The 22,684-nt window shown below is 47.4% G+C and overlaps 1 protein-coding gene across 2 annotated transcripts in view; it reads right to left on the bottom strand.

Annotated features, from left to right (window-relative positions):
- The window catches only part of Ahcyl2 (adenosylhomocysteinase like 2), a 134,415-nt gene extending 117,462 nt beyond the window's left edge, over window positions 1–16,953 (bottom strand). Inside the window, exon 1 of one of the 2 annotated variants that reach the window (XM_021641319.2) lies at window positions 16,516–16,953. In XM_021641319.2, the coding sequence (XP_021496994.1) occupies window positions 16,516–16,884 (369 nt within the window). In that variant the 5' untranslated portion in view covers window positions 16,885–16,953. The remainder of the gene's footprint in view (window positions 1–16,515) is intronic. The other variant, XM_021641320.2, reaches the window with a different exon arrangement.
- Window positions 16,954–22,684: the final 5,731 nt, after the last annotated feature.

Here is a 22,684-nt window from a genome sequence, read left to right as displayed (position 1 = left end):
TTGAGGTAGGAGGATCGCTTGACTTTAAAGCCAGCCTGGGCCACAGAGAAAGACTTTCTCAAAATAAAAGAACAAATGAAAAACAGTGAAAAATTATAACAATAAAACATACCACCCAACGTAAGAGAAAAATTCAATAAATTATTTCTAACCCTAACCCCAAAATGTTCTAAAGATTATAAATTTATATAAGTCACTATAACTCAAAGCTAGTACAATAGAAAAAAATATAGCCTCGCTGAGCATACTATGGGGTGTGCAGGAAGCAATGGCGTGTTGTGTGTGTGAAGTAATCACATGATGTGAGTTGCTGTCACCAAGCAGTATGAGAAAATGTAACCACAAGCTCACTGCAGCATCACTAAGGTGAAGGACAGAGAAGACTGCAGGCCAAGCCCCAGTTGAAGTCCTGAGAAAATCCAGACAGTCCTCCATGCTGGTCCGAAAGCAGAGGGAAACGCAGGCTGTCTAAGAGTCTTTACTGCCTTACACACAACTTAGAAACAACCAAACTGCAATTGTTAATCCACCATAGCAAGAACTCACCGCCAGAAAAGGCTGCGTAGCGGTGGTGTGCGTTTGTGATGGGGATGTGAGAAGCAGTAAGTTTACAGAGAGGGTCTGTCTGTGCAGCTGCCCTGGACCTCGCTCCCTAGGCTGGGGCTAAGGAGCAGACACAGGACTTGCACAGCCTGGCACACGCTCCACACTGAGCGCCGGCTTTAAGCTGGGGTTTCACAGTGCAGCACAGCTGGCCGAGAACTCCAGCCCCTCTCATCTCGGCCTTTCACATGCTGCGACTACAGGCGTGAACCCAGCGCTCCCACGTGTGAGAACATACAGGGCTTTTCCTTCTGTGCCTGTCTGCTTTTCTTTCTTTCAACGTCGCCATCAACAACAGGATTTTTTTGTAGTTAGCACACATCATAGAGTGCAGGATGTGTTTAGATGGCGGTCTATCAATTTGACCCACTGACAGACTCCCTGACTGGCTCCACAGCACATCACGGCTGCACTGGCCTTCACCAGCTCTGGTGTGCACTCACCAGTGGGCTACTTGACCAAATCTGGTCCTATTTTCGGTTTCCTGAGGAAGTTGGTTTCTTGTCTGTGGTGACTGTATTAGTTTACATCCCCATCAACACTACAGCAGTGTCTTTCCTCCACATCTGGGCCAGCACCGTTACTCCAGCGCTTGGTAACCACTCAGGCTAAGGTGAGATGGTCCTCGTGGTTGGCGTTTCTCTCACCATGACACTGAGCTGGCCGTCCTCCCACCCTTCCTCACCACTTACGCATCTTCTCATGAGAACCGCCTACTCACCTTTTGCCCACTTGCTCTTTACTTTGTTTTCACTGTTGACGGAATTTCTTATAAATTCTACGTATTTTCCCTGGTTAGATGAATCATCTGTAAGGAGTTCCTCCCATTCTATAAGCTGTCATCTTTGTTGATGGTTTTGTTATGGAGAAAAATTTTAGTCTAAAGATCCTACTTGTTAATTTGCTTTTTTTGTTGTTGCTGTTGTCTGGCTTTTGGAGTCATGAAACATCTTCAGCCAAACAAAGGTCTGAAATATTTGCTCAGTGTTTTCTTCTAGTAGATTCACAGTGTGGGGGACTTACTTCTAAGGTGGCTTCTGCACATATTGTTAAAAGTCCCATTTCATTTTTCTAGATAGGGACACCCAGTTTTCCCAGCACGGCTTAAGACTGCTGGAGACTGTCCTTTCGCCAAAAAATACTCTTGCTACCTTTTCTGAAAACCAATTAGCTGTGCACAGACAAGGCTTATTTCCGGTTTCTCTGTCCTGTTCCACCGGGCTCATGTCTTTTTGTACACCAGTAAAATACTGTTTTGGTTACTTTAATTTTGTAGTATATTCTACAAAGACACTGTAATAATTCCAGCTTTCTTTGAGCCTCATCCTTTGGCTATTCAATGGTCTTTCATGGCTCTATGTAGATTTTACAAGGATTTCTTTTTCTGTATCTGTGAATATCCCTGGTATTTTGATAAGGACTGCAGAAATCTATAAACCACTTTGGCTTTTGCTTGATTTTTTTCAGATAACTTTGGATGATATAGATATTTTAACAATATTTAGGGGCTGGAGAGATGGCTCGGTGGTTAAGAGGACTGACTGCTCTTCCAGAGGACGCTGGTTCAATTCCCAGCACCCACATGGTGGCTCACAACTCCAGTTCCAGGGGATCTGACAACTTCACACACACATACATGAAGGAAAAATACCATTGCATATAAAATAAATAGACCTTTAAAAAAGTTTTTAAAAAAGAAACAAAAAACCCAATATTTATTCTTTCAACATATTATGAACATACAAATTTTTCCTCTTTTGAATGTCCTTTTCCATTTTTTCATTAGTGTTTAATAGTGAAGCAGTCTATCCCCTTTTTAAATGTATCCCTAGACCCTTTTTTCCTACTGTAAACTGAAGTCCTTCCTCGGCTGTGTTTTCAGATAGCTCACTGTTGCTATGCAGAAAAGCTATGATGACCTTTGTGTTGATTGTGCATGCTGAAGCATCTCTTACCACTGACCACGCTCCAGCAGTCTTTGGAGGCCTTTGGAGGCTTCTCTACATAAGGTCATGAATCTCTACTACCAAAAACACTATTTATTTTTATATGGGTATTTGTTTGTTTGTGTGTTTGTTTGTTTATGGCAGGGTTTCTCTGTGTGTAGCCCTGGCTGTCCTGATTTTGTTTTAATGTAAGAAAAATGTACAGCCTGTGCAGCAGCTTGGAAAAAAGAGACAAAGTCCTCTTTAGTTCAGTAAATTCACAGCTAGCTAATCTGGACTACAGGAGAGCCTGTCTGGAAAAAGTAAAAAGTACAAGTTTCTCCATATCTTCTCTATCTGAGATACATCTATCTTTCCAAGACAAGGTTTCTCTGTGTAGCCCTGGCTGTCCCGGCGCTCATTGTGCTGTAGAACAGGCTGGCCTGGAGAGCTGCCTTCCTTTGCCTAGGATTAAATGCTGGGCACAGGCCTGTGCCACCGCCGCCTGGTTGAAATGGATAGCCAGCTGTCAAGCAACCATTTAAAATCCACCTCGTCTGAGAAGCTGGATTTGTAAAACTATCCATGTCCCTACCCCAACACCCTCAGCGTGACGGAGAGCCTCAAGCAGTGCGCCACCCAAGAAGCCGGGGTGCCAGGCTTCCTTCTTACTAGTAAAATACTTCCCACAGAATGCTGCCAGAGACACTCACAACAAAATCTAGCTAGGTACTGCCGGTTATCTATCAATTCATACCATCCTCTAAAGGACAGCAGGCCCTGAATTTCTGATCCTCCTGCCTCAGCCACCCAATGGCTGGAATTACTGATCTATACCACCAGGCTCAGCTTAATCAATACAATCCCATGTGCCACTCCCACACATCACAGTGGTTGAAACATTTTTAAATTAGTATTAATTTCCTTCAGTTCTGTTGTCTGTTTTTTTTTTTTAAAGACTTATGTATTTATTCTGTGTACAGTGTTCTGCCTTTATGTACCCCTGCATGCCAGCAGAGGGCACCAGATCTCACTACAGATGGTTGTGAGCCACCATGTGGTTGCTGGGAATTGAACTCAGGACTTTCGGAAGAGCAGCCAGTGCTCTTAACCTCTGAGCCATCTCTCCAGCCCTGTGTTGTTATGAATAGGGTTTTTGTAGCCCAGGCTGGCCTGGAATTTGCTATGCAGACGAGGATGACCAGGAACTATCCTGACCCTCCTGGACCTACTTTCAGTGCGAGGATTACGCGCAGGCACCAGCACAACCAGCTTCCTTCAGTTACCCTTAAATCTCAGGCAGACCTACTATGTGTGCACCATGCATACCACGGCAACAGAACTCTATCAGAGTTGCAGGTCTTTCTACAGCCTCCCGTGCACACTCCTCAGTTCTGCACATCCACAGGGATCTCACTGCAGGCTCCCCACACAGGTACGCCGTGAAGCTCCAGCCCCGTGGAAGAATGTTAATGTGCACCAAGGCAAACTGAGCTCGGAACACCACTTAACCAGCAACCTAGGATACACGCTCCTGAGAGAGGAAGAGTTCATCAAACTGAAAATGGTACCCAGGAACAAGAGGTTCTAGAGACAGGAACTCAAATAGAACTGGCTTCGTTGAATTCACTGTTCTACAGACCCGCAGCCAGCCCTGCTGTTTTTGCTTCATTTTCTGGCTCAGTTAAAAGTACCTTAGAGAAAACATTTGTTCCCTCTCAAAATAACTGTGAATATGGAGTATGGAGAACACTCTGAAGTTCCATAAAAGTCTGTTTTAAGCAACACCTGTTGGGTGTCAAAGGGCAGGGATCAGGGTGCGGATGTGCGGGTGTGACGACTGTTAGTGCACACAAGACTGTGGATATACACGGAGTTCTGTCAGAGAACTGGCTCAGCAGAGGGTTCGCATCTGTGCACACACGGAAAATGCGTGTGTGATCGTCTCTCAGTCTGTGTGTCCAGTTCACTCTGGATCTCATCTCTTTGGGTACCCAGGCCTAGTTTCTACATCTGTGTCTGTAAAATGTTCTATTACTTTTCTTACAATGTTTCCACCCTTCCTCAAAACTGTAAAATGAGTTTTCTTGCCTCTCTAAAAGTTTTATAAAGAGAACTATCAAGTCAGCAGTGAGTCACAACCTGGGATTCTGGCAAGCGTTCCTCGTACAAAACAGAGTTGCCTGTCTGAGAAGCAAGTCAGCTGAGCAGCGGGAGTCCGTCCTGATGACTCCAAACTTTGTAAACCCGAGTGCTCCCTGCCACACCTGTGCTTCAGGGCACATCACGATCTAACCGTACACTACAAGTTACCAGTTTATTTGGAAGAAGCCTGGAGTGAGTTTGGTTTGCATGCACAAGCCCTACGAGGCAAAAGGCTTCTAAATACAGAGTGTGAGTGTCCGGACTTTCAAAGCTAGAACAAGGAAAACATCACTGTGCTTCCAACTGCTTTCCGCTGCCCTCCTCAAAATCCCCAATTCCTGCTTTCACTGTTGCCCACAGCAAACTAAATCATACTCACTCGCTTCCCTGCATACACTTCCTACCCTCTTTCCTAGGGCAAGAATGGCGACTTCCTGATGTTATCACCCTGGGTGTAAGCAGGGCTTAGCACACAATAAATGGGTTTGCAAAAAGTAGCTCACTGTATTGGAAAGCAAGAGTTGTAACACACCCAGAGAGGGCCACACACCACAGGGACAGGGTAGAAGACCTTTATCCCCGGTCTGGTATATGCCCTTTATTCCAAACCGGCCTCAAACTCACACTGCAACTTAGGCTGACCTTGATTTAAAACCATCCTCCTGCCTCATCCTTCTAAATGCTGAAATTATAGACATGAGCTACCATATTCTGCCCTTTATTTTTATAAAGAATGTGAAATCATGTAAGTTCTGTTCTACTTCTATGTCCCGAAGCATAAAGTAACCTTGAACTCTATTAAGCTTTAGCAAATACAGCTCTGTTGGAAGACAAATCTTCATTTATGTTCTAGGGAAAGAAGCCCCTCTTTAAACCTGGAGCGTATAATGTCAACTTTGAAAGGCAGATACACGCACCACCACGTAACCAGGGAAAACCAAAGTTTTTTCCTACACTTTTATCACACATACTCAAGTCTTGGTCATGCCTTTAAAAAAGAGATGATGCTTTGGGAGAAGGTCAGGCAGGGCCACTCTTCCAGATTGTCAGAGTGCACAGGGGAGGGTTCTCTGGGGACGAGCACCAGTGCACAGGGTCTTACTGCACCTGAGGAGCCGCTGAGGCTCCAATTTCCATCCAAACAACTATGGGGCTGAGAAGCGGCTCAGAGGTACAGAGCACTCGTTGCTCTTGTACAGGAGCCGGGGGTTCGATTCCCAGCACCTGCATGACGGTTCACAGCCATCTGCAATCCAGTTGCAGGGCTCTGATGCCCTCTGCTGACCTCTGTGAGCATCAAACACGCACGTGGGGCATATGCAAACACACAAGCAAACACTCATAAAAACATGACTGCATCTAATACACAAATCTTCTAAAAGAAAAAATACACTATCAAACAAACAAGGGCAACTTGCTAAGATGTCTGTAAGAATAACCAAGCCCTCAGGAAGCGCCGTTCCCGAGTCCACGCCGGCACGCTCTCCAGCACTACAGCGCATCCCGCTGACAGCTGAAGGGAAAAGTGCTGAGCGCGCTGGCTCGCTGTAACCGCAGCACCCGGGGGCAGACGTGGGGCGACCAGGACCTCAAAGACAGCTCAGCAGCTCATCAAGTTTCAGGCTGCCTGGATTACATAAGATTACTTCAAAAGCCAAACAAAAATCTAGCTAAAAAAGATAAATTAAAGGAAAAGAAACACCAGAACTACCTAAAAGTAGGTAAAATACAGATTTTTATTTGGGGACCAATAATGCCATCTTGTATTACAAATAGTCCTTGACTTATATCATAAACAAAGGTTTTAGAAGGACGAGAAAGCAAAATACAACAAATACAATCATGAATGGAAAAGGTCAACTCAGACATAAAATGTTTAAGGCACATGAAGATTATAGTTAAAAACTATAGTTACAAGCCAGTAACAAACAGAAGAGGAAAATTGGGGTTTACCGCTTAGTAACAGTGACACAAAGCTTGCCTAACACATCTGATCTCCACACCACACACACAAACACACAAAAGGGAAAATATTTGCAGCATAAACAAAAAGAATAAATACCTAAAAAATGAAAAAGATCATCCACCTGAAGTACAGAGAGTTTCACCCATCTGAATCAGAGCTGCGTCCTCAGGAGCCAGCACAGAGCAGCTAGTCACGCTGTAAACACGTTATTAATGATTATCAGCAAGCACTGACAAGAAAAGGGATCCAAACTGTCGATACACACATGAAAACATTCTCAACCTTACTCTGAGAGAAGACTGCAAATCAGCAAGAGTTTTGAACAATTTTATAAAAATAACCCTGGTGCTGTTGGAGACTAACGGTAGTAGCTGTCCTGTCAGAGTTAGCAGATCTGCAGCAATGGTACTTACATTGTGGACCTTTGCACACTTGCCAAACACTGGGCTCCGGCTGCCTAGCTAGGCATGGTAACGCACAGTGTGACCTGAGTACGCAAGGGGCTGAGGCAGGAAGGGCACACCAAGACCCTGGTCCACACTGCAGGTTATGTGTGAACCTTCCAGCTCTAACAGGCATTGTGACCCAAATGCTCCTTTTAGGTAACTGTCCTAGAGAGACAGCGCTACACGAGCACAAAGAGTGCGCGCACGTAAGTACTCCAGCACTTTATCAGGGGAGAAAAGCGCTGGCAAGATGGTTAAAGCAGTTCTTGCACACGGCAACACACAGGTGTCCATAACTGAGTTCAAGGCCAGACTGGTCTACAGCGTGAGCCCAGGACAGCCAAGGCTACACAGAGAAACCCTGTCTCAACAACACAGTAACAACAAGGAAGCTCTTGCAGAGGTCCCAGATTCAATTCCGGCACCCACACGGTCACTCAGAGCCATCCTTAACTCTAATTCCAAGGGCCTCCACAAACACCACAAAAGCACATGGTGCACATAAGACATTATACATATAAAATAAATAAAGCAGACAAGATCCACGTTTACACAAAACCATTGTGTTTCATTGCAAATGGGCAGTTGTACAAATCTAAGACTAGTGTTCAGAAGAGGATCTTGGCTAAAGGAATCCTTTTGGGAGTTATTGGAATAGATGACACTAACAGACACAGTGAGGCTATGAGAGCCTGGGGTAAAAGCAATGACTAGAACAGAGGTCCCAAGACCAAGAACGAAGTGTCAACAAAGATTGAGGTGCAGCCAAAAAAGTGAAATGGAAACTAGTAAAGAGACAATGGTGTTGTAAAGCTGGGTGTGGTGGCACACCTGTAATCCCAGCATTAGGGAGGTAGAGGCCGGAGATGGAAGGAGCAGAAGCTCAAGGGCAGCCTTGGCTCTGTAAAAACTGCTAGGCTCCAGAAGAGCTGCCTCCAAACCACACAAAAGAGCAGTGTCCTAAATGCCTGAGGACTACCAACGCTGCCAAGTCTCAGGAGACGAGGAAACCAAACAAAACAGAAAGCACTGCTTCCCAACCTAAGAGACATTAGCAATAAGTTTTTTTTTTTTCTGTCAGAATATCACAATGGGCTAAGGAGTTCATTTGTAAGGACTAAAAATGTACACACAGAAAAATTCTTTACAAAGCTGGATTCTGAAAGGAATCCAGAAAGGAAGTCACCAGGTTGAAGAATAGAGTTACCAAAATGAAAAAGGCAAAGCAAGTCTGAAAACTAACAAAGAGCTGGAGAAGGAGGAAACGAGCAGAAGAACACCTCTCTAACACTACTGAAAAGAGCATGGCAAGACCTGTCTTAGAAGAAAGAGGACATCTACTTTAACGGTATGAAGAAAAGGATGACTCCCACACAAGCAGGTTTGTAGACACAAGTTCCATGGGGCAGGGGTGGGGGGGGTGTCTTCTGGTTTGTAGTGAAAGAGAAAGCATGCAGCTGGTTTAAACAGAAGAGCACATGGAGAACAGAAATCCAGTACGAAAGTCACTTGTGCTGGGAAGGTGACTTACAGGCCTCACACTGCTAGACACACCAATCTCCCACAAGCCTGCTGCTTACAGACTCACCCTGACACTGAGCTGTCTGGCTCTCAGGTTTTCCTCAGAGCTTTCAGCTCCATGGGTTGAGGCAACAAGGAAGGGAGAAGGGTTAGTATAAATGGTCCAATCCCCAGTTTCACAAGCACTGAAAGTCAATCTGGACTGAAATAAACAGGAAGGGAATTACAGAAAGATTACGGAGTAGCTTCCAAGGTGGAAAACTTGTTTCAAGGATACACAGCTTAAAAACAAGCAATCAAACACACACACACACACACCCCACCCAGAATTATAAAATTAGTTTGTGAAAGATATTATGGGTGATGGTGACAAGCAAGAGGCACTACAGCTTGACGCATGTCACAGTTGGGGACACCATGTGCCAACACCAACAACACTGCCACTGTCAGCCCAGGACCTGACCTTACTGCCTCAAGGCTGCTGCTACATGGGGATTTGCTGATTATGGATGCCGAGAAAAATAAAGCAGGAAGACTTGGGGAGCTGAGTCAGCACAAAGGAAGAAGACGACAGTCAACAGCGGTGGCATCTATGATGATGAGACCTCAGAGAGCAGTCAACAAGGATGTGAGCGAGCATGGGGTCTCTGCCTCCTCCAGTGCAGGACAGACGCTACTGTCCAGAGGGTCACACAGGGCAGTCTCAGCAGACGCTCACACAGACATCACATGGGAGTCATCAGAGCAGTAGGGGTTGGCAATGTGACAACGCCGCCCACTGTTGCTATGGGTAATGTTTCATCTCACTGATCCCAAAGGCATCACAGCCTAGCCAAGCCTCAGGCACGTTAATTACTCTCTTTCAGCCTGCATTTTCTCGTCTGTAAAATAAAGCTAATGCTACTCACCTGATAAAGGTTATTATGAAGATTAATAGACAAGACAGAGCTGGCGTGGAGTGTGTACTAAGTAAATTGTAGACATCACAAAGACAGAGAAGGGAATTTCCAAGAACATTTTTACAGCTTTTGTTTTAATAGTTAAGATTTTCTTTCTCCTTTAATCTTTGAAAATCGCATTTATTAATTGATTGTGTGTGTGTGAGTATGTGTGTGTGTGACAGAGAGACAGAGAGATTCCTGTGCAGGTCAGAGAGTACCTTCTTTGGGGACTTGGCTCTCTTCCCATGTGGTTCCTGCATATGGTCGTCAGGGTTCACAGCAGGAGCCTTGCCCTATGGCGCCATCTTGCTGGTCTGTTCATTTTTTGTTTTGTTTTTTAAAGATTTATTTATTTTACCTATATGAGGGCGCTATCTGCACGTACACCTGTGTGCCAGAAGAGGGCATCAGATCCTAGTACAGATGATTGTAAGCCACCATGTGGGTGCTGGGAATTGAACTCAGCACTATGGAAGAGCAGAGACCTCTTTACTGCTGAGCTATCTCTCCAGCCTTCATCTTTTAATCAAAAGGCCACACTGGAGCACTGAGGGTATTAGAGAAGCCAGTTTGGGACTCAGATACGCAATATTCAGAAAGATCTTAAGGAAAGTCTAACTCAACTAGAATCCTAGCATCCTTGTTTACATAAGTGCTAAGAACTCAGGGCCCAAAATGACAGTTCTGATTGACAGAGCCTTGAAAACAAACTTTAAAAATCACTAGATATTAATACAAGTATCCAAAAAGAAGAAACTAGGTAATTGTTCAGCTGTGCAAGAAGAAGTAAAAATAATGCCCGTCTTAAGCCAATTAGAGGGATCAGCAGGATGGCTCAGTGAGTAAAGGTGTTTGCCACCTTTGACACCTGAGTTTGATCCCAGGAACATACATTATGAATCAACTCCAGCCAGCTGTCCTCTGACTTCCATACATGCCCAAACGCACATGACTACACACAAGATATACATGTAATATACAGTTAAAAACAGAATGTTTAGAGTTAAGAACCGACAGAAGAAACTTTCTCCTTTGTTCTGTTCTCATCAAGTTTCTAGCCATAAATGCTAAGACTATAAAAAGCTCCTGCAAGTTTTGTAAAGCTCTTGTCGGGCTGCCTGAAACCACTCCCTGGTGAGTGGACGTTAGGTCCTCTGGCGTGTCTACCACATGAACGCAGGGCAAGCTGAAGGGTCTAGGCAACAGCCAAGAAGGCTCTCCGCCCAAGCATCTCAGTTATCCTCTCTGAATATTTAATAAGAACTACTATAAGCCAAGCAGGCATGATGCTATAATCCCTGCACTTGTGAAGACTAAGGCAGGACCAAGGTTAAAGTCAGATTTAAACATAAAGGAGACTTGTCTTAAAAATAAGCTAATTATGGTGCTGCAGAAATGCTCCATAGCTGAGCATTTCCTGCTCTTGCAGGACTCGGGTCCAGTTCCCAGCACCTACATGGTGACTCACAATAGCCTATAACTCCATTCAGTTCTAGAGCTGACTCTCTCTTCTGCTTCCATGGGTACCAAGCATGCACACAATAAACATGCAAATATACAGCACTCACCTAAGACAGTATTTTAAAAAAATTAAGGGCCAATACTATAGCTCAGCAGGTAAAAGCACTTGCTGTGCCAGCCTGGGAACCTGAATTTGGTATCTAGAATCCACACAAAAGTGGAAAAAGAGAGCCAGTTCCATGAGGTGGGCCACTGCCTCTGCATTCACCCCATTGCACACACACCTGCCTCTCCATCACACACACACACACCATTCATTTTTTTTAAAGTCCTACCATGAAAACAGAAGAGTATTTTAGAAATTCAACTCAGCAAAGACTCTGAAAAAAGACGGCAAACTTTATTTCCCTCTTTCTCATTAAGAGAAACTGGAGCACTTGCATTTGTTAACTTCTTCAATTAGCTGAAAACTTTTAATCTGGGTGTCTTCCACAAGGAATGAATACACACCTGGAACTTCAGCCTAGACCTCATGCAAGTGAAAACCTACACAATTTGGTCTCCAAAGCCAAAGAGATTAGAATACTGTTCCATCTAGTACATTACTGTGTTACTTTGAGACAAATTTCTTAATCTCTGCTTCCTCAATAAAACAAGGATAACACTATCCTAAGAGCTCTTAAAACGATTAAATGAAATAGTACATATCAAGCTGTAAGTACAAGGCCTGGGACAGAGTGAAAACATCTGCCAAGGGGGCTGGAGAGACGGCCCAGTGGTCTGGGGGCTTTCCAGAGGCTTTCATTCCCAGCACCTGCAGGGTGGCTCAAGAGACCAGTTGCAACTCCAGTTCCAGGCAATCTACTGCCCCCTTCTGGTCTCCTTCAGTATCAGGCACACAAGTGGTACACAGTCATAAATGTAGGCAAAACACCTATATACATAAATATAATTGAACAGTATACCTCCCTTTCTCATTCTCAAAGGGTTAGCCAAAGATTGATTCAGAGAGGAGGGACTTAACGATCAGAGGAAACTGTTAGCTCAACAAAAAACGAACCAGATTCATAACTTTAAAAATAAGGATAAAGCCAGGCATGATGGCACATACTCCTAACCTTAGGAAGTGGAGATAAACAGATCGAGTCTGAGGCTAGCCTGGGCGACAAATGGAACTATGGGGCCAACCTAGGATCAACAGTAAGTCCCTATCTCAAAACAAAACTAAACAAACAAAAGCAGGCAGGGTTACAGGCTAATTGCAAATAGGAGGCTAGTACCATTGATCTGAAAATGCTTCCCTGTAGAAAACGCTCTTCCTATCTTCTCTTTGAGGTTCCTATCTTTGATTCTTTGAGGTTCAACATTTCAACAGTATTCCCCCATCCTTTTCCTAAAGCCTGACTCACTCCCCTCACTTCGGTCTTGGAATGACCTAAGCCTCAGCCAGGCAGACACGCCCTAGAGCTCCCTCAGAAATCTCCAGACTTCTGGGAGAAGACCAGAGGCAAAGATGTACGAGCTCAGAAAGAGTCTGTGGCACAGTGGAAAAGACGCGGGCTCTGGAGACAGTTTAGATACTCCCTCTGCTACCTTTTAGATGGATAACCTTGGGCATGGCACACAGCCTCTCTGAACCACACTTCCTCATCAGGGAAACTCGGATAATGCCATCTCCATTTCATAATGTTCCTGTCAGGATTACAGAGATACCTAGGACAATTCCTGGCACATAAAAGACCAATTAATAGTAACTATTATTAGGGCCCAGCTGCCAATTGCCTCACTGAACATGTTGCCAGCTGTACTCTTCTGACTGGCAAGGGATCCACACTGCTCTCCCATTCCCATGCCTCTATCCAAAACATGCAGTTTCAGTAATCTATAATTAACCAAATCAAGAGCTTAAACAATTCAGGGCAAGAAGGCACTAACATGGCTCAACTCATTCTCTCCTGACAGCAACCAAGCAAGTACAATGCAGACATGTGTGCCAAGAACAATATGGAGTCTGTCTGAACATGGTCATTACCAATAGTAACGCAAGCACACACTAGCTGAAGTTCTTAGGCTTGTAGCCTTACCGTCAGAGCGTTTTAACTTTTGAAAACCCTCTTCAGCCGTGTTTTCTCCGCAGCGCTAGCACCCATTTCTAAGGACACACGGAAGAAGTGCTCTTAACTGCTGCCACATTCCCTCCTGGTGGAACTTATTTTCCCATCTTATAAACTACTACTGCTGAGATAGTTACCGAGTTCCCTGAAAGCAGTCTTAAGAACTTTAAATATGAATCTATCATACCACAAGGTACAAGATGAAGGCAGGGCCAAAGGGAAAATGTGGCCAAGTAACCTGCACCCCACTGTGTTCATTTTGTGACTACTGAACCTATGTACTTCTTTTGTGGGACTCTTGTGTACTTCCCTTGTGCGGCTGAGCAGAGTAAGAACCATGATACACAAATAAAAAAAGGGAAGCCATCAATGGAAAAGTGATAACATGAAGACTGTCTGGTAGTTACAAAATAAAATCAACAGTCGAGCTGGAGAGATGGCTCAGAGATTAAGCGGCCTGGCTGCTCTTCCAGAGGTCCTGAATTCAATTCCCAGCACCCACATGGTGACTCACAACCACCTGTAATGAGATCTGCCCTGCAGGCACTGTATACATAATCAATAAGTAAATGTAAAAAATAAAATAAATAAAAGTCAACAGTCACCTTTTACATAGCTAAAGGCGATTGTTTTCATCCTAGTATACCCAGTCCTCTACACACTTTTCATAAAGCAAAAGGGAATCAAGGACAGAATGACTTAACTAGACAATCTAAAAGCAAGAAAGGTTCAGCAAATCAAAACATCACTCGGTCCTTCCTCGTGGGGTGACATTCTACTCAGAGAAAATTTAGTCAATTCACTAAGAAAGCTAAAGATTGTGCTCTTTAAAAACAGCAAGCCACCAGCGTGGTGGCACATGGCTTTAATCCCAGCTCTTTGGAGGCAGAGGCAGGTAGATCTCTGTGAGTTCCAGGCCAGCCTGATCTACAGTTCAAGACAGCCAGGACTACACAGAAAAACCTTGTCTGAGGGAAAACAAAACAAAACACTGCAAGCCAAATGTGGTGGTATATACTTCAAATCCCAGCACACAGGAAGTTGAGGCAGAAGAATCACAAGTTCAAAGCCAGCTTGTTTGGCTGGCCTCAAACTCACTATGTAGCCAAGAATGACCTTGAACTTCTGATCCTCCTGTCTCCAGGTCCCCAGCATTGGGATTACAGGCAAGCACCACCATGCCTGGTTTATGTGTTACTGTGGATCAAATCCAGAGCTTCTTGCCTTCTTGGCTAACACTCAACCAACTGAACCACATATACAGCCCCTGAGACCTTGTCTTAAAAAAAAACAAACAAACAACAAAAAATACTTGGGGAGGCAGAGGCAGGTGGATCTCTGTGAGTTCAAGGCCAACCTGGTCAACAAAGGAAGTTCAGGACAGCCAAGGCTACACAGAAAAACCTTGTCTCAAAAAAGGAAAGAGAAAGAGAGAAAAGAAAAAAAAGTTCAGGCAGGTGTGGTAGCACACACCTGTGATCTCAGTACTCAGGAGGCTGAAACAGGGAGGTTATACAAGCCAGCCTCAGCTACACAGTTCTAGGCAGCTTGGGCTATACTTTGAGACCCTCACAAGAACAGAGGAGGGGGAGGAGGAGTGAGAGAAAGGAAGACAAGCTAAGCTCAGCTGTGTCCTCACTTATGACATGCAGCCGTGTCCTTGCCCAAGGCTTCACCTGCTTAACTTTCAGCAAAGAGATGGTTTGGTGTAATTAGCACTGTAAGGCAAGCTCAGCCCTGTCTCCGTGGCCTCGAGGCTGCTGAGTAAATCTAGAATCATGGACCATGATTTTGATACTGAAGAAAGCAGGAAGGTGGCTCAGCAACAAGGAAATAGTCCAAGAAGCACATTTAGAATTAAGTAACAGATTCTAAGGTACTGCTCTGTGCTTTTTGTTTTTAACTTCTTTATATTGAAGAATCTATTGAACCATTACCTAACATGTGCACCTTTCAGAGGGGGTCACAATGACATATCCTTACGCCAGGAAGAGAGAAATAATAAATTCTAATAAAAGCTATTATTTAAGACTCTACTACAGGTACCATGTTCTATGTGAAAATCACAAACATTTTTAATCCTTAACCATAACTACTACCCTCATTTTATAGAAGAAATTACCTGCAGAATTTGCAAATTATGTAAAAGTTTATGGAAGGGGCACTATCTTCAAACCAGGACTATGCCTGAGTATAAACTTCACACTCTAAAAGTAATTTATTAAAATTTTACCCTTAAAAAAACTGAACTAGAAACTTCAGAAAAAAATAATCACAAGAAAAAGACTTGCCCAAAGTTACAAAGCGTTTTAACTAGGGAGAAATATGCTTTGGATTTCCTAACTTTTACCTAAGTACTTCCAGCCCTAGCTGGCCTGGCTGCCTCTTTTACCTCTTTTAACTGTAATTTCTCCACTTACCTATAATTGCGGGGAGTGAGGGGGAGATGACGACAACAAAGCATGAAAGACAGACAAAACGCGTCCTAAAGCCCTGTGAAATTCCTTCAGTCTTGCCCCTGACATCATTATCACGACATTTGGGAAGTTGGAATGAAAAAGTTAACTGGCCTAAGTTATGAGGTAGCTACAACAAAATGTTTTGCTGGATTCAAGGTTCACCTAAACCCTACACAGCAAACCCAGTGTATACTCCACGTCCTTTTTAATTGTTGTCCTGACAGGGAAAAAAAAATCATTAAAGTACGTAAATCACGGTGTTCATGTCGTGTTTAGGAAATGATTCTTTTTAGCTGATCCACATCTCGTCTTTTTCCTCCTGTGCTGACTTAGCGTCGACAGAGGGGAGAAAAACCGACGAGAGGGGTAAAGGCTCGCCAGCACTCAAGTGTCGCGGGTGCGCGCTTCACTCGTTACTATGTGTGAGGGAAGCTGGGAGCTGAGACAGCCCGCACTCGCTCGCCTGCCCGACTCGCTGCTCACAATGAAGCTATGAATGAACTAACTACTCTCTCGTGTACGACCTGGAGTTCCCGGAGACCCGGGAGCGAAGGAAGCGTCTCCCCACCCTTCCACAGCCACGGTGCAAGGGGGTGCGCCGGCCAGAGAGGAAGGGCACGGCGTCGGCTCGCCCGCGGGGCGCCGTGGGCCACGAGAGGCCCCGAGTCACCTTCCGAGCGGAGGCCGGGCGCCTCCCGTCCTGCCCGATCGCCGCGGGGAAGGTGTTCCAGCCGCCGAGCCCGGGATCCCACGCGGGAGGGCGCCGGGGGCGGAGGGCGCAGCCCCGGGCGCCGGTCCTCCCGGCCGCGTCCAGCGGAGGCGAAGCGCGCTGCCCGCAGGCCAGCCGGGCGGGCGCCGCGGCCCCGGGGGCTCCGCTCGGTCCGCGCCCCACTCCCGCGGGGCCGCCGCTCCGCCGCCCGCCCCGACCCCGTACCTTCTTGACCGTGCGCGGCGCCTCGGTGACCGTGCCGTCGGGGCTGACCAGGGCCTCGCCGCCGTCGCGATGCCGCTGGTGCTGGTGGTGAGGGTCGCTCCGCTTCATGGCCGACGCCTGCGGCACCTTCCCGGCCGCGGGGCTGAGGGCCGCCGTGGGCCCCGAGCCCGGGCCGGGGGCCGGGGGCCGCTCCGCCGCGGGAGCCGGCGCCGGAGCCTCCGGGTCCCCGCCGCCCGCCGGGGGGACCATGGCGCCCACGGCCGCGGCGCTCAGTGCCAGCTGGGGCTCCGCCTCGGAGGGGCTCAGGTCCTTCAGCTCCACCTCAGGCACCTTGGCTGCCGCCGCCGCCGACACGACCTGCACCGACATCACCGCCTGCGCTGCGACCGCCGGCTCCGGCTCCCGCCCGGCCCCGCCTCCCGCCTCCCTGCCCCTGCCCTCCCCCATGCCCCCTCTCCTCCCCTCCATCGCCTCCGCTCCCACCCCCTTCCTCCGCCCGCCCGCCCGCTCGCTCGCCGCCAGCCTGGCCTCGCCAGCCCCGCCCCGCTCCCGTCGGACTCCCGCGCGCGGTGCCACGGAACCTGTAGTGCGCCTGCCCCGGGCTGCGCGCGGCCGGACGACTGTGGGACCTCAGCACCCAGGATGCACTGCGCGCGACGGGGCAGGCCGCAGAGCACCCTGGACCTTGTAGTCCCGTCGGCCTTCCTCCGGAAAGAAGTTTTCTGGGGAGAGGGAGCTCCCCGGACAGCGACTAACGGAAAAGTATGGAAACGCATGACGCGACGGAATAGAGAAGGAAAACGTCTCCAGAGGGGCTGCGGTTTCCGGAAGGGAAAGCGGGGGAAGAGCTCCCGGCTCGCTCCCTTGACGGCGTGACCGTCCTCCGCGCTGCGCGCATGCGTGCGGTCACGTGGGCGGCCTTTAAAGGGAACGCGGCGCGCCGCGTGAGCCGACCGCCGGCTGCGGGCTGGAAGGCGTGGGCCGTCCCGGTTTGGAGCGGGCTCCCCGAAACCTGTCTGCGGCGGGTTGATCTCCAGAAGAAGTGAGGGACGCCGTTTCCTGCCATAATCCGAGTTAAACTAAAGTCAAACCTCAAAGGAAAGAAATTCCGTCAGGGTACAGTGGAGTACACCGTCGCCCTTGAACATCCGCAGCGGATGCGTCTCTAGAAGTTCAAGGCCAGCTGAACCTGCAGCAAAACCCTGTCTTAAAAAAAAAAAAAAAGCCGGGCATGCCCTTGAGCCGAGCACACAAGAGGCAGAGGCAGGCAGACCTGTGAGTTCGAGGCCAGCCTGGCCTGCAGAGTGAGTCCAAGACAGCCAGGCTACACAGAAGAAACCCTGTCTGAAAAAACAAACAAAAAGTTAGTTTCCACTAGTTTGAAATTACCATGCTGAGAGTTAACACATAGCTTTTAAATGAGGCCAAATCTCTTGACCTATTAATTGTATAGAAATAATCGGACACTCCGAGCCACGGGCACACGTGCAGCATGGCGGAATAGGAATACTGATCTCCCTAAGTGATACAAACTGATTTACTTTCTAAAAACATGAGTACAAGTTCTACTTAGTGAGGCAAGGTCTCACTGCGTGTCTCCGGCTGCCTAGAGCTCTCGCTGTGGGTTAGGCTGGCTTTGAGTTCACAGCGACCTGCCTGCCGCGCCTCCCGAGTGCTGGAGGCACCCCAGCTATGGGAAAGCTTGGGTGCTGTGTGCGTGCGTGGGATGCGTGTGCAGCTTCTGCCACGGTGCACATACGGAAGTCGTAGACGCTGTGGAGTTCATTCTTTTCCTGACGTGTGAGCTCCAGAGATTCAGTGTAAGTCAGCACACCTGGAGGGGAGTGCTTTTAATGACCAAGCCATTTTGCTGGCCCAGGCTCATTTTTTTATTGAACATTTCTTTAGATTTACTTATTGTTTTATGGGTGTTGGTGTTTTGCTTGCACACACACCGTGCACACGTGGGTACCTGGTGCCGGCTGAGGTCAGAAGGCACTGTGTCCTGTAGGACTAAATTTACACACTGCTGTGAGATGGTGTGTGGGCCCTGGGAAGCGAACCTGGGTCCTGTGAAAGAGCAATGAATTCTCTTAACCATTAAGCCAGGTCACCAGCTTCCAGGGTCTTTTGTTTGTTTTGTTTTCTTTTCTTTCTAAAACAGGGTTTCTCTGTGTCTCCCTGGTTGTCCTGGACTCAATTTGTAGACCAGGCTGGCCTTGAACTCATAGAGATCCACCTGTCTCTGCCTCCCGGGTGCTGGGAACAAGGTGTGTGCCACCATGCCTGGCCTCTCAGTTTTATTTTTAATACAAAAAATAAAACTATTGGGCAGTTTTATTTTTAATACAAAAAATTTTAATACAAAAAATAAAACTATTGGGCAGGCTGTAGTGGTAATCCCAGCACTCGGGAAACTGAGACCTGAGAATCAGGAATTTGTCAAGGTTGGCCTTGACTGCTTAGCAAACCCTGCCTCAAAAGTAAGAAACTTACCTGAAACTAATGTTCTGTGGACAATAGAATTATATTTTGTCTTTTTTTTTTTTTTTTTTTTCTCTCAGAGCTGAGGATTGAACCCAGGGCCTTGCGCTTGCTAGGCAAGCGCTCTACCACTGAGCTAAATCCCCAACCCCTCCAATAATCTTTTAAAGATAAAAGGAAGTTTTCATGATTAAAAACTTAGACTAAAAGCCAGGCAGAGGTGGCAAATACCCTTAATCCAGCTCTCAGGAGGCAGAGGCAGGTGGATCTCTTCACAAAGCAAGTTCCAGGACAGCCAGGGCTACACAGGGTGACCCTGTTTTGAAAACAAGCAAAGGACAACAATAACAAAAACAATTAGACTAAAAAGCAGAAGCTAACGGTCCACGTCCTCGGGGTTAGAGCGCTGGCTCAGACCAGGGGCCCTTGCTGGAGCTCGTTCCCAACAGCCTAGCTGGGCAGCTCACAAGTGCTTGCAACTCCAGCTCCGGGGGCTCTGATGCCCTCTTCTGGCCCTACAGACACACACATACACATGGACCTAAAAATTATTCTTAACTGCACATTCTTTAACCTTTCATGTAGATATTACCTAAAGGGGAAATGTGTTAAAATGCAGTTGACGCTTAACACATTGTGAGGTAGGCTTTTCTTACATGAGAGAGAGATCACACTCTGTGGCTGCTCAGAAAACGACAGCAGCCCTGACTGCTCAAGTGGGCCGCCGGCCAGCCGGTCATTGGAGAAGCTCCTTGTTCCTGGGCGACAGAAGACAAAGGGAGGCCCAGCTTGCACCTCCTCCTGGCTCCGTGGGAGTCTCTGCGTGAGGGAGCTTTTGTTTCCCCGGCTCCAAATCTGTGCGGGAAGGCACCTGAGCCCTGCTGTTCCAGAGCCTGCCAGACACAGCCTATTCGGCTTTCTTGCCACGTGTCGGCTCTGACAATTTCCTTCCTGCTAGGAAGGAATGACCCAGAGCTTCGTCCTCCAGCTGCTCGCACAGGCCGACGCTTGAGAACTGATTTCCTTCTTCCCGCTAATGCACAAGGGAACTTTAGCACAGCCACCTGGCACACACGCCCAGCAGCTGCCTACCTGGCCGCCGCTGGAACTGATTACTGAGTGGAAGAACCAGTCCTTCGGCGGAATGCGGTAAGGAAACATGAGGAGCTTGAGCCCTGAAAGGCAGAAATTTAGCCGCTGTTTGTCCAGGTCCTGCCAGTACTTGGAACCAACAATCAGATCATATTCTTCACCCCTTCCGGCTCCTCCTATCCACCTGCTGGTTCTGGGGCAGAGCTGAGGCAAACCCAGCACAGGCGGAGGGGGGTTGCCACACCGGAAGCAGGGAGTCTGTTCACTTATAGTTAAGGACATTTTAAGCCTGCAGGACTTTTTCCTTCGCCTGGGTCGTTCAGCCTCCAGAAGCCTGGCAGGCAGTAATAATCTTCCTGAGGTGTCTGACCAGTTCCAGAGAGAAGATGAAAATGCTACCACTGAAGTCAAGGGACTCGGCTAGCTACAGCACACAGTGACGGCGCTGTGAAATGGGCAGCGCCGCACCACAAGCAGACAAACCACTAGCCTTGTGACGTCAGCCTCCAACGACAGCAGGACGGCAAAGCGACGCTCTAGAGTTCTGTGAGGCCCTGCGCTCCTGCTCCAGCAACACAGCTAAAGAGGCAGCGGCTGCCGGAGTTCTTAAACCATAAATCAACTGGTGGGGTACACATCCCAGTACACAGGAGGCTGAGGAAGAAGGACTGTGAGCTCAAGGCTGGCCTGAGCTACGGGGAAGGTTCAAAGCCTGCCCAGGCTGTGTAGACCGAGCCCCTCGACCGCCAAATCACCAGTACGCTGGGAGACTTACAATACCGTGTTTGTGAAGGAGCGTACGGTTTCAAGGACTAAACTTCCAGAAAACAAAAACATTTTACATGAAAGCCTGCTAGCAGAATACTTTTCCTCAGAAATTTTTAAGCAAAAAAGTTTTGTTGTGGTTGTTTGTGGTTGCTATTTGTTGAGGTAGGATCTTCCTGTGCAGCCCGGCTGGCCTAGAACTTCCCATTTAGACCAAGCTGGTCCCGAACTTCAGCAAGCCCCCTGCTCTGCCTCCTAAGGGTGCTGCGGTCATGCTCTGTGCACTCCTCTATGGACAAGACGCTTTCTAGCTTTTGCTCAGATGCTGAGACGGGAGCGCCTATGCATTGCATGCATTTTAATGTATATTTTAGTATAATACAGACAATGCATTGAATAGCTGCAGTGTTCTGGAAAAGGAATAATTTTTCAGATGAACCATTTTTTTTTCCTTTTTTTTCCCCTCTCTTTTTGGTTTTTTGAGACAGAGTTTCTCTGTGTGCCCTTGGGTATCCTGGACTCCCTTTGTAGATCAGGCTGGCTGCAAACTCACAGAGATCTGCCTGCCTCTGCCTCCCGAGTGCTGGGATTAGAGGTGTGTGCCACCACCAACCAGCTTTACCCCGAGAAACCCTTGAAAAACAAACAAAAACCCTGGATAAGAACACGAGTGTGAGAATGGAAGGAGCCACTATGAGCCTAACACAGCATGTGAAAATAAGACCTGTTAATTTGTGTCACTGTGGAATTTCAAGATACTGTGGACAAAAGAATGTCTTTCAAATGTCTGGAGTCACACAGAGAATGTGAGTTCATTCTGGCCACACAGCATGACCCTGTCTCAAAAACAGAAAAGGAGCTGGTGAGACAAAGCACAACAGCAGGTCCAGGCACTTACCACGAAGCCCGGCGACCTGAGCTCAAGCCCCGGGTCGAAAGAGAACTGTGCACCTCCACGTGGCACCCACACAGGCTTTCGTACACGTATACACACACACACACACACACACACACACACACACTCACGTTTTGTAACAGCCGAAGTACAAGAATTCCTTGGAGAATTCTCCTGCCTGTAGTCACACTCATCAGCAGGCTGAAGCAGAGCTGAGAGTTCAAGGCCAGTGTGAGGTACACAGGGATTATGAGCCACTTTGAGCTATGTAACAAGACCTGAGCTGCCCAGTGGCACACACCTTTAAACTCAGCACTTGGGACTCAGAGTTGGAGGCTAGCCTGGTCTACAAAGCAAGTTCTAGGACTGCTAGTGGGGCCGGAGAGACGACTCAGAGGTTAAAAGCACTGTCTGCTCGTGCAGAGGTCCTGAGTTCAGTTCCCCGCGCCCACATGGTGGCTCACAGCCATCTATAATGAGATCTGGTGCCCTCTCCTGGCATGCAGGTGTCCATGCAGACAGGCATTATATATGTAATAAATAAATCAAGAAAGAAAAGAAAGAGAAAAGACCCTGTCTCAGGCTGGACGGATGGCTCAGAGTTGAAGAGCACCTTTTGCGTTCTCTTAGGAATGGGATTCAAGACTTTTTGACAGAATGGTGGTCGCTGTTGTCCAGCAGGACTTCTACCGCGTGAACAGAAGTCCTGTGAGGTTGCCTGTTTGCCTGGGTGTCACGTCCCTGGACATCAGCTCCAGCTTGAGTCCACATACACAGAAAATTAAATAAATAAAATAAATCTAGTTATTACTGCCCTCTAGTGCCCACAATCTGTCACTGCAGCTACAGAGGTTTCTCGGCTTTCTGAAGGCCCAGCCAGACTGAACTCAATACTCCTTCTGTCACAAAAGCAATCTTTCTAAAGGGGAGAGA

Source organism: Meriones unguiculatus, chromosome 21 (genome assembly GCF_030254825.1).
Source record: "Meriones unguiculatus strain TT.TT164.6M chromosome 21, Bangor_MerUng_6.1, whole genome shotgun sequence".
NCBI classification, from domain to species: Eukaryota; Metazoa; Chordata; class Mammalia; order Rodentia; family Muridae; genus Meriones; species Meriones unguiculatus.
The sequence above is the reverse complement of the archived record's forward strand: the minus strand, read 5'-3'. Positions and strand labels throughout refer to the sequence as shown.